Source organism: Plectropomus leopardus, chromosome 6, assembly GCF_008729295.1.
Source record: "Plectropomus leopardus isolate mb chromosome 6, YSFRI_Pleo_2.0, whole genome shotgun sequence".
NCBI lineage: Eukaryota > Metazoa > Chordata > Actinopteri > Perciformes > Serranidae > Plectropomus > Plectropomus leopardus.
In genome coordinates, this window is record NC_056468.1 from 11,600,988 (window position 1) to 11,613,382 (window position 12,395).

The 12,395-nt window shown below is 38.3% G+C and overlaps 1 protein-coding gene across 1 annotated transcript; it reads left to right on the forward strand.

Moving 5' to 3' along the window:
- Positions 1-612: 612 nt before the first annotated feature.
- On the forward strand, positions 613-9,011 carry slc20a1a (solute carrier family 20 member 1a). Its single transcript, XM_042488800.1, has 11 exons — positions 613-789; positions 2,168-2,787; positions 2,930-3,070; positions 3,820-3,905; positions 4,292-4,388; positions 5,672-5,791; positions 6,060-6,269; positions 7,458-7,929; positions 8,019-8,204; positions 8,285-8,369; positions 8,461-9,011. The coding sequence occupies exons 2-11, from the start codon at positions 2,442-2,444 to the stop codon at positions 8,614-8,616; spliced, it is 1,899 nt and encodes a 632-aa protein (XP_042344734.1). The 5' UTR covers positions 613-789; positions 2,168-2,441; the 3' UTR covers positions 8,617-9,011.
- The last annotated feature ends 3,384 nt before the right edge of the window (positions 9,012-12,395 follow it).

The window sequence follows — 12,395 nt, forward strand, 5'->3', positions numbered from 1 at the left end:
TTCAAGGGGCCAGCTCCCATAGGGCCCTTGGTAATCAATCCCATTTTCCCCTCACTATGGGGCTGCAGTGTACAATACACACTTCAACACAAAGTTACTGGATGGCTAAAATAGACTCTTATTTTTATAACCCCAAAATATTAGATTCGGCCAGCAGATGGCACCACAGATGAGCATGAACATGTTGTAAAAAGATAATCACGTGTTCACTTGATCACTCAAATCTGAATGAATAGAGTTTGTTCGTCAGTCTAAACTCTACATGCACATTACGTCTCTTATTTGTGTTTACATTAAATAATAACTATACATAGTATCCAGGAATATTATGAGAAAATTACAATAATGAAGGCTGATGACCATAAACACAGGGTAGTCTGAAATATACTTCTTTAAGAACAAGTAGATATATTTAGTGTAGTTGGCATTTGTATGTCTCTGATGGTGGTGAGGATAAATATATTTTGGGGGATTTCAGGTTCGTATGCAGCAAAGCAACATAATCAAGGAAAACTGTAATTTTTCCTCCCTGTCAACAAACAAGCTAAATATTAGCTTTAAGCAGGAGCGGTCTCATGACCGGGCTGAAAAGGCGTGTACTCCACCAGCTCAATATATAAACCAGCCTCCAACAGGAGCCTGCAAACGCTACAGACTCCCCTCTCCTGACACAATAACATCCTTTCACTTTGCATACAGAGGCTTAGGTCGCCTCTAAACACACAGCGGGACACACAAGCTGCGATTGAGCCAGACAGACAGAGGAAAACTTTCACTTTGCTCTCACATGTAAGTATTCAGTCTCTTTCTCTCACAATTTCCCTTTTTCTTTTATAAGAAGTCGCTCCGTTTTAATTATGCAACAGCAGCTAAGGAGATTAACATACCTCAATTTTCTATACTGTGGTGAGTTTGCTCCGAATGATTGAAAGGGCCAATTATTCGCAGCTTTTTGAAGTTTTAAGTGGATTATTTGTAATTTAACTGGAATCTTAAGCGAGACGCTCACTGTGAACCTGTTCAGTGTTGCTACAGGGACACATGTAGACGAGTGGGCAAGTTAAACAATGACAGTGGTGGTTTTAGGGAAAGAGGTGTCTTTTTTTTTTTTTTTTTTTTAAAAAAAAGGACAAACAAACATAAAGGACAAAGGAACAAACATAAAGAACAAATGTGTATCTGTGTTAGTAAAGTTGTGGAATGATTGTGACAAGGAATTAAAACTGTAGTTGACAAAAATGTTTTAAAAAACAATCATAAAAATTTTTGGAATTTGGATATTGTTTCTTCATTTTGTCTTTCTGTTATTTATTCTATATTTTCTCCTTTGTACAGCATAGTAAATAAGTTACTTATGAGAATATGCTAAGTAAAAAGGGTAGGAAGGTTATACTAAGCATAAGCTTCAGCCTACCTCTTCGGTCTGTATTTTTGTTTTTCCCTTTCTTTTTTCCCTTTTAATTTAGTGCCTTGATTTTATTAATTCTTCTATTATATGCATTCCTCTAGGAAAATTGTGAACAAAGAACCGAAATAAATCACCACAAGTAAACTTTCATTACATAGATGAATTTTATTTCACTCAAATATTGGCCATTGCTGGTCCAAAATCTTAGAAAACCCCACTCAGACACCTCAGAAATTAAAGTGCTATAAAATTAGAACTGTTTTAAATGTCCAGCATAGGTTCCCACGGAAATGATGACCATAATAATAACATTTGGTAGCAAATTTACACACTCAAGCCTTCAAGTAATATAGCATTCTTTATAAGGCAGGGATGGATGCTTGTAAAACCTGTACATTGCATTATTTATGAAGATATTCAGACTCTTCTTCCTGTTTTGTTGAGAAAAAAAATGTCATTATATATTTCACGTCATGGCTCTCCATAGCCTCCTGTTCAGAAGATTCAGTAATGTTATGCTTTCTCAACTTGATGCCAACCGTTGTGGCTTGCTGCAGTTATGACATACTACTGATATGAAGCAATTATTCATAACCACTTCCCCCTGCCACAGCATACTAAATCATGCACGCAGAACTACATCATGCACCTTGTTGGTCTCGTCAGCTACTTTTGGGCTTGTTAATATGTAACTCAGCTTTGTTTTTGAACAAGTTAATAAGGAGTGCTAACCTCTGACTTGTGTATGTTTTTTTGCAGTGTGTATCATCAGAGGCTCACTGTCACAATGGATGTCTCTCCCGTCTCTATATCCTGTCATTTTATGATGAGGCCTACATACAAACCCTACATAGCTAGCTAGCAATACATTTTGATTTCTTCCCATTAGCGCTTTTAGAACTGAATTAATAGGTTCTTTAATCCATTTTGTGGTAGAAATTTACACATATTACCTCATAAGTCAGCATCAAACCACAATCATTTGGCTTTGTTTAACTTTCATTGTTGTAGTTAAATTGAATTGGAAGTAGTGATGGATACAACAACACTAGCAACCCTGGCTGCGGCCACCACCGTGGCTCTGGCTCAGTCCACCATGTCAGGCTACTTGTGGCTGTTGGTGTTAGGCTTCATCATCGCCTTCATCCTTGCTTTCTCCGTGGGGGCCAATGATGTGGCCAACTCCTTCGGTACTGCAGTGGGCTCCGGAGTTGTCACCTTACGTCAGGCCTGCATCCTGGCCACTGTCTTTGAAACAGTGGGCTCAGTGCTGCTGGGGGCCAAAGTCAGTGAGACCATCCGAAAGGGGATCATCGACGTCCAGATGTACAACGGCTCCGAACACATCCTGATGGCAGGATCGATAAGTGCGATGTGTGGTAAGTGCTCACATACATATGTAACATAGACATTTATTTTTAACTTGATGGAATGATGCAATTAAAATAAAGTAAACAAGCTATCTGACAAGTGAATTTTCAGATTGTGAGAACAGGCCTTGCTCATCTTTTTGTCCCACAGGCTCTGCTGTGTGGCAGCTGGCTGCATCATTCCTGAAGCTCCCCATTTCTGGAACCCACTGTATTGTTGGAGCCACAATTGGATTTTCCATGGTAGCCAGAGGTTACCAAGGGGTCAAATGGATGGAGCTACTGCGCATTGGTGAATATATATTTTTAGTATCTGTTAGAGCTGTAGTTAGTAACTTTTGTCTTTGATGAAAGTGTCACTATATGCTGACAGTACACGAGACAAATGAAAAAAAAAAAATCACGTTCCTCAAACTCCTACAGCTTTAATGTGTTTTAATTTGCAACGATCCACCAAGCCTGAATGATAACAACCAATGAAACTGTCCAACAAGGCAGCACTGATCAAACAAGAATCAAAATGTCTTAGAAAACATATTTAAGTGTACTGTTAAGCTGTAAAATGAAAAAGTTTGTGACCTGGCTGACATGTTGAAAGCACACTAAAATATGTTTCCTGAACATTAATCAGCGTTTTAATTACTACAACAATGACAGAAAGCATCTTTGGAAAAGATTTAGTTGATGTGTACTTCAAGTTTTTAGTTTGTGCCATATGCTAACATGGACAGGGTACTCTGCAGCCAGCCACCAAGGGTACATTAAAATGTTATGGACACTTTAAAGGAGCTGTCATGTCGTACATCTTAACGCTTCAGACTAAGTGTATTCTTGCAAATGCCATTAGGAGCCCTAGGAGGAGCAACAGGAACAAGAGTTTTTCTTTAGATTATCTATCTAATGTACTGCTTGAAGGATGTAGTGACACTTGCAGCATATATGACAAAAAAATATTTTTTACAAAAAGTTACTAAATCTGAAAGTGCAACTCAAAGTAAATAAATCATAAATCATCTTTCAAATGTCTTTTGCTACCCAAAGTGGCATCCTGGTTCCTGTCACCTGTGCTGTCTGGCATCATGTCAGGAATTCTCTTCTATTTTGTTCGCAAATTCATTCTGAACGAGGTAAGCCTGACCCTAACACTAAAGAGTACATGACTGATAAGTGCAATTTAAAGTCATCAGTGGTGACGACAATGTTAAGATCCTTTTCTTAAGTTACGTATAAAATATGTAAGTACTCTATTACCAGTAAAAGTCCAGCATTCAAAATGACACTCAGCAACCTAAGGGTCAAGTCCCTCCAAAGGATCACAAGATAAATCCATGGGGTCATTAGATGATTAATGTGGAAAGAACAATAAAGTTCTGCAGCATCATCAGTTTTTTTTTTTTTTTTTTTAACTTGACCGCTTTTGGCTTCAAACAGTTAATTAAATTAAACTTTGTGAGGGATTTGAAGGGGTAAGTGTCTCTTTATTTGAATTGCTAACACTCTGATCTCCACACAGGCTGACCCTGTACCCAACGGCCTCAGAGCTCTACCTGTCTTCTACGCCATCACCATGGGCATCAACCTCTTCTCCATCATGTTTACGGGGGCACCACGTGAGTACCACATCCACACACCACACCCATGTTCATTTTGATTCACACAGCAGCTGCTGAAAGCCCTGGCGCAAGATGAGGTCTGAATAAATGTCACTGGAGACACAGAGGAGAGTTGATGGCAATCTTCTTAGGACAAAGTAGGTGATGGGGAAAAAATGAGGATGCATTTAAAACAAAAAACATTTAAGGTTAGTTTTGTTTTGGTCATTCTGGACATTGTTTAATCAGCCAAAAAAAAATGCATCTAGCATATCTGTCATGATGAACTGTTCTCTTAAAATAATACCAGTGATAAAACAGTCAGACACTAGGACTTGATTGCACAGGACTCAAGCCACCAAACATGACAAAAATGAAATAAAACCACTTTAATGGGGATTTGAGAAAGCAACAAGTATTAAACGGGCAATTTCCACTCCTTTTTGTTTCATTTGCAGGATTGAACTTATCAAGAAGTCAACTGGCCTGGGCCCTTCACTGAAGGCTGCAGGCCGGTGTGTGTGTGGGTCGAGAGCTATAACACACCATATCTCCTGCTATGCAAAATTACAGCGTAATACAGCAGAGTGCACTTCTCACACTGATACTGCACACATGTTCCAGCCAATATTTTATTTTCTGTTACTGAGATACAGAAAACCCAGTATATTTTGTCTCAGTCAACAATGTTTGGCTTCACATCCACGCTGATAATGAAAGCCACTGCTTTTACTGTTTGGCTTTTTATTCGTTGTTAAGCTGCTGTTGTCTACAAACAGGTAAGTTGCGAAAGTGAGGGAAAAATTCAATTTTTCAATACTAACCTGCTTTAAGCTACCTAACTCTATCAGTTACAGCAACAAATGTGTTAGCGTTCAAAGAAATATAAAAGTATACCACCAGTATATCACTGGGCTGCCAGACTGCTCTTTTGAACACTATCTTACTGGAGGAGTGTGTTTGCTTGCTGATACTGCAGTCTGTTAGAGCACACTGAAACACTGGTGCTGCTGAGACATTTTGGCTACAGCTCGTGAAACAGAAAAGGTGTGGTTACTTTGGCTTTTTTTCCTTGGAACTAATACATGATGCCATGAGGGTCAACATGTCAGAGACCTATAAGATGTTACAATATCTCTAACAGGAACATTTTGTAGGACTGCATCACTACTAACAATTTCTTATCTCACTAATTTGAAAGGGGCAGCATCAGTTGTGAATAAATGAAAGAAGCCGTTAAGTATCTGTTTGTCCTTATCTCAGACAGACTTCTCTCTCATGTCCCTGTCTCGTGTGCACAGTGTTGGGTTTTGACAGAGTGCCGTGGTGGGGTACACTGTGCATTCTGCTGGGATGTGCCTTCGTCACAGCTTTGGTCGTTTGGTTCGTTGTCTGTCCATACCTCAAGAAGAAAATCAAGCGTGAGTAAATCCTACACTTGTGGACTTCCACTCGCAAATGCATTTGAAACGAAAACACATTTCAGGCTTATTGCTCTTTATTGAAATATATTTATTTTGCCTGGAATTGCAAAAATCCTTGTGTAGCCAAGAAAAATAATGAAGAAAAACAGTGTTTTAAAAATAATTTTCGAAGGTGGGTAAGATGTTTTGGAATAAATAAGCTTGTATAAGCATTGCCTAAAATGTGACACACTTGATCTCAGTTAAACACTGTAATGTACTTCAGGAGAAACAGCCCCTGCTCCCTGTGAAACTCCACTAATGGATAAGAGTTCCAGCAAACCTGCTCCAGTAGAGCCGTCCTCGACCCCGTGTGAACCTCAACCTCAGACTCCTCCAGCAGACAGTCAAAGGGTGGCTTTCAAACTTGGAGGTTCAGAGGAAGCTGACTTGGACAACAACGACATGGAAACTAAAGACTTGGATATTGGAAATGGTGAGAAATGAATAGTTTATTTTTTGTTTGTTTTTTAATCTTCCTTTATTGTGAAATGTGGTGATAACACTGAAGGCAAGTGCAGGGATACATAAACGGGAACAAAAGTGACACAAAGGCAAAAAATAAAAGTACTGACAGAGTAGAACATGGAGAAAACAGAATTAAACAAAAACAAAGAAGATTAAAAAGGGGATAAAACCAGGGTTCAATTTGTTGGGTATGCAGGACAAAAGGCAAAACAAGAAATTAATAGTTTGAAAAATTTGTTGTTGTTTTTTTGCTCGAGGTCTTTTTAATGGTATTTTAAAATCATGTGAAACACAATAAATCCGAGATACAACTGGGAAAATAGAATCCCCCTCCCCCATGTTTCTGCTCCAGCAGAGCCATTATTCAAACAGAATCAACCACACAGAAATTACTAGTACATATATACAAATTAAATGTTACAAAAAATGTATATTGTAAATTAAAACTATTTTTTATAACAATAACAATAATGTTTTTTTTTAAATTGAAAACTTGCTTTGCCCCCATCCCAAGATTTATTTAATCAAATTATGTAATTTATTAATTTATTTACTCCACCTACCTGCTCAGGGACTACGGGTGGAAAATAGCAGTTTTGCTAGAAGCTGGTACAATGCATCTCTCCTTGTTTTATATAAGGTTAATGTTTTATCAAGAACTGTACAATTTCAAGCTAGAAGGTTCTCTCTTGGAGGTTCCTTCAAAATTTGGAGACTGTCTGAAAAGTAAGATCACCAAATCCTTATTTTAATATCACTTCTCTGTTCACAATTTCCCTTTTAATTTTTCTGTTTAGTTATTTACATATTTTTCTCATTCATGCCTTGATGATATAATAATAAAAACCAAAAATAGGTTAAAAAGTAAAATACAAAAAGTAAACTGTGTATAATATGAGCTCTAACAATATGGCACCCTCTTGTAGAATAACACATTTTTTCCAAAGTCAAATAGTGTATAAGGCTTTGATCCATAGCCTAAAGACTGGAGTACATTTTTCCTTCTATTTGAGAAGAATAAGTCATTAGCTGGAAGAGATGAAAAAGCTATAATTATTTTTTGCCTGACAACTAAGATGTACATCTGAAATAATCTACCTTTTTTATATGTATCACTAAAGTTCACCACTGAATTGCAAAAAAACTCTTTTCATAGGTCTGAATGGCACTGTTGGCCCCATGATGATCACTGATCCTCACAGTGGACGGTCCCACACCATCCACAAAGATTCTGGCCTCTACAAAGACCTGCTGCACAAGCTGCACATGGCTAAGGTTGGTGACTGCATTGGTGACAGTGACACAGAGGAGCGGCCCATCAGGAGGAACAACAGCTACACCTCCTATACCATGGCTATTTATGGCATTCAAGGAGATCCCAAATACAAAGACGTGGATGGTGGGCTGCAGAGAAGGTCGAGGGTGGACAGTTACAGCAGCTACAGCTCTGCGTTGACCAATGGGAGTGCAGTCCAGGAGGAGAGCGTGAATCAGGAGGCTGGCAAGGAGCTTGCTCTGGAAGAAGATGAGCTGGAGGTCGACCAGCCAGCTGTCGCTTTGCTTTTCCAGTTCCTGCAGATACTGACCGCGTGCTTTGGTTCCTTTGCTCATGGAGGGAACGATGTCAGGTAGTCAACGGTCGTTTTCTCCTGAGGAATTTATGTTCGTGCTGGGGGTTTTTTTCCAGAGTATTTACATGAGCTGTTTTTATCACTAGCAATGCGATCGGTCCACTGGTGGCTCTCTGGCTTCTGTATGAGAGCGGCTCTGTGGTGTCCAACTCACCAACACCCATTTGGTTGCTTCTTTACGGCGGAGTGGGTATCTGCGCTGGACTCTGGGTATGGGGCCGAAGAGTGATGCAGACCATGGGCAAAGACCTTACACCCATTACACCCTCCAGGTATGCTCCACATTTACAACAACTAAAATTTGGATATATCTGACAGTCAAAGCCCACTAACATGTTTTATTCCAATTCAGTGGATTCAGCATTGAGCTAGCTTCAGCACTCACAGTCGTTGTGGCATCCAATGTCGGTCTTCCTGTCAGCACAACCCACTGCAAGGTAACAAACTGTGAAACTTCAACCTAAATAGATGAATATGATAATCAAGAGCAGAAACCAATGGCCACATCTGATATTTACATCCACACAGGTGGGATCTGTGGTGGCTGTGGGATGGCTGCGCTCCAGAAAATCAGTTGACTGGCGTCTGTTCAGGAACATCTTCATCGCCTGGTTTGTCACAGTCCCTATCTCTGGGCTGATCAGTGCCGCCATCATGGCTCTCTTCATATATGTTGTTTTGTGAGCCACAGCCACACTGTTACTTCACATGTCAGACTGCTGCCAGCAGTTTTTGTTTGACTGACTGATAAAACTGGGCTATTAACATGTTCCATTTGGTCCTATTGATGATTTGTATGATATCATTCAGTGTCATTTCAAGGTCAAGCCAATAATATTACCTCACAGGAATATGTCCACGAATGATGTAGGATCTAATAACACTGTTCAAATATCCTGTGATCTTGTATATCCCTATGTATATTTGTACAAAAGCGATGTGTATTAAAAATCAAATAATGAAATTGTGAACGAAACAGAACAATAATAGTTATATTCTATGTTTTCACATTTGGATGTAATAAAAAAGGAGTTGCTTGATTTTGCAGGAGTTTCAATGTGTTAAACTCACTATTAAACATTTTCCACTAAATATTTCGTGTTTGTGTGTGAGTGGGAGGGATGAATCAGTTAAACAAACAAACAAAAAAAATATAGCATTTTTGAAAAATAAAGGTTTAATACTCTTCTTATTTTTTTTTCATCTGATATATCTACATTTTACACTTGTGTAAAAACTGGTATTGGCTTGATATTTTTTAATTTATCCTTAAAGGTCAGTAGTAGTTTACTGTGAACTTGATACTACAAGTTTCATACTACAATACAAAAACTGAAATCTTTTTCAAACAATAATTGCAGCTACCCCTGCGAATATAGTACATTAAACTATCCACTAGGTGGCAATGTTGCTGCAGCAGCCACCACAGTTAATGATTAGTTTCAGATACTGTAGTTCAGATTCACCACCTGCATAAAAAGGCTCTAAATAATCACTGCAGTACATCAACCGTCTGCAGCAGGCTTCTTTTAGTTTATTTTCTTATCCAAGGTACATTTTGTATACTGATACTCACTTAGGCCTATAAAATTTAGGCTGCTCGAACAAATTCTTTTGAAAGCAGGGTTTAAGATAATTAAATAGCTACATTTACTCTGGTTAATTTAACAAAACCGTTTTTGTGTACTTGCACTTTTTGAAGAAAATATGTTTGTTTTTTTTTTTACTTTAAGTCGGCCTACTTTTTCTCATGTACGCCTATCGTTTGTCGCCATATTTAAATGTAGCATTTACATAGGCTACACCAGTCGCGTGCCAGGGGGCGGGGTGCGGGGGGCAGTCGCATCCGGTCTGCGTAGTAAATATTTCAACTGCGCAAGGACACAAACAAATTAAGTTTACTTCCGTGTGGGTTATGGTTAGCGTTACTGTGACATTAGCTCTAAGAAAACTAACTATTGACTCATTTAATGTTCAACGCGCCATGTATGCTATAACCAAAATCAAACACGCCTGCGACGTTGCGTGACGCAGGTGTTTGCTTAACGCTAAAGTCCGCGTGCGTCCGTCAGAGCTTTGACCAGAGGGATTTTACAGTCAACGGACTTTATATTGTTTTTGACAATAAACCGTAATGTGACCGCATTCAGCGCAACATTTTGGAAAACTTTGAGGAGCGCAGTGGCACAAAAAGGACGAGTGGACTGTTTTATTCGACGAAGAGCAGACTAAATGGAGGACTTCACAGTGACTCATACAGGTGAGGTAGCCTGCAGTCCCTCCTTTTGCTCCTCTATGCTGTGATGTGTTTGTGTTGCTGCAGTTAAAGTTTAAACAGCTCCGTGTTGTCTGTCTTGGTGATGATTATATTCTGCTGTTGAGTTGGCTTATTTAGCCTAGCGTGGTTTTTATTTGTTGGTGGAACTTTTTGTTGGAGGTAATGGGGTCATGTTGTCGGTGTAGCACAATATAGCACTGTCATTAAAGGGATGTTTAAATTTAAGTCTGTTATGTTGTTGGGATATGTGCGATGCTTTTTTAATGACAGTGGAGTGATTTTATTTGGGCATATCCTTGCCTCTGTACCCTAAAACTAACATGAGACTCAGCCTTAGCTAACATGGCTAGTGTTAGCTTAGCCACAGAAACCAGTCTGAGTAATTGATAACAGACAGAAGAGCCCATATTAATAATTGTGTCATTTTTGGCATGTTTAAGGTCAACACGATCACACTGTTCATCATGTAATCGACCAAGTCGCAGCACATTAACCAGGCATAAATATGGCGTATCTTAAGTGGCAATGTCTTTATTATTCACAATAAATTCTTGTAATGAGTAACTGTCATGTGGCATAAGCCATTTGGTACCAGCAGGCATAATTTAGGAATGATAGATGTCGAGATATTTTCTCACTATGATGTATGTTTTGATTATACCTAATATAGTTTTACTGTACATTGAAACATTGTTTGGAGTCTGCAAATAATGTTACATTAGCCTGGTGAGTAAATTAATATACTGATTTAGGTTAGTGACCTACAGCTGCTGATCCAAAAGCAAATGCCACTGCTGCAGGAGTGGTCAGGCGGTGACTGATCACTCCTACTCAAGTGATATATGCCATTTTGTATGTGACTGACCAGTCTTGACCAAGTTCCTCTATGAAATAATTAAGACTGTATGAAAAATGTTGAAAGCTCTGGGATTTAGTAGTTGTTAACATGAATGAAATTACTGACTGTAAGTTACCCCTCAAGGCTAAAAAAAACATTATTTGCAGACTGCAGCCAGTGTTGTAATTTACAGTAAAACTATATTGAGTGTAATCAATACACAATGTCATTTCAGATAGATAGATCATAGTGGGAAAATATCCCAACTTGTATCATTCCCAAATTATGCTGGGGCCAGACGGTTTGTGCCACATGCAATAATTACCTAATACTTGTTTAAAGTATGATGAATGATAAATATGCCTTATTTATTCCTTGTTAATATGCCTTGACAAGGTGGTTTATAATTAAACATGCCAAAAGTAACACAATTATCATTATTATTTGGCTATAACTTTTTGTTATCGATTGGTCAGGCTGGTTACAGTGGCTAGGCTAACAGTAGCCAAGTTAACCAAGGCTGGCTTTCTTAATAGTTTCAGGGTAAATCATAGGTCTGTGCATCTTCATTAATCTCTAGATTCGATTTGATAACGATTATTCTGTCAAGGATTGGATTCGAGTCCACGATGCATCATGATACATTGCATCTTCAATTTTCTACATTAATGCACATGGCTACTTTTTCATCAATAAATACAAGCAGTCAGATAAATACGAACTCCACTTTTTACAATTTAAAGATTTATTGAAATGTTCCAATTCCAAAAGCAAAACTAATGCTTCTGCAGTCTAGCTCTAAGAAAGGAAAATGAATGCCTTGAATGTGGCAAACCTCACAAACATTACTTATTTTATGAAACCCTTATTTAACCAGGTTGGTCCTATTGAGATTAAGAATCAGCAGCGAGAACACAAAGTTGCAGACAGAGACACAAGGGGAGACAAAATACAATTCACAATCACTGAAATTTGCATAAAAAAAGAACTATCTATGAGACAAAAGAGAGCTTTTCAGGATTCATAACTTGAGTGTAAACACAGCAGACAACAGCAGCATTTACAACAATAAATACTAAAATGGCATCAAAATTTAAAGTAGTTTAAATAGTGCAGTGTACTTCATCATAAAAGAAAATATTTTTAATATTAACATAAATGTTTAAATATTAAATTAACGGTTGCTACCAGGAAGTTCTTTTGAACTGTAAAACTTAATTGTCCAGCCGTGCCTGGAAAATCAACAAGCAATGTTACATGGCTATGATTGATTATGGGCTGTCACTGCATCAGTGCAGAATCTTCCACTTCTTAGAAACGATTAATTGCACTTAATGATTATTTTTT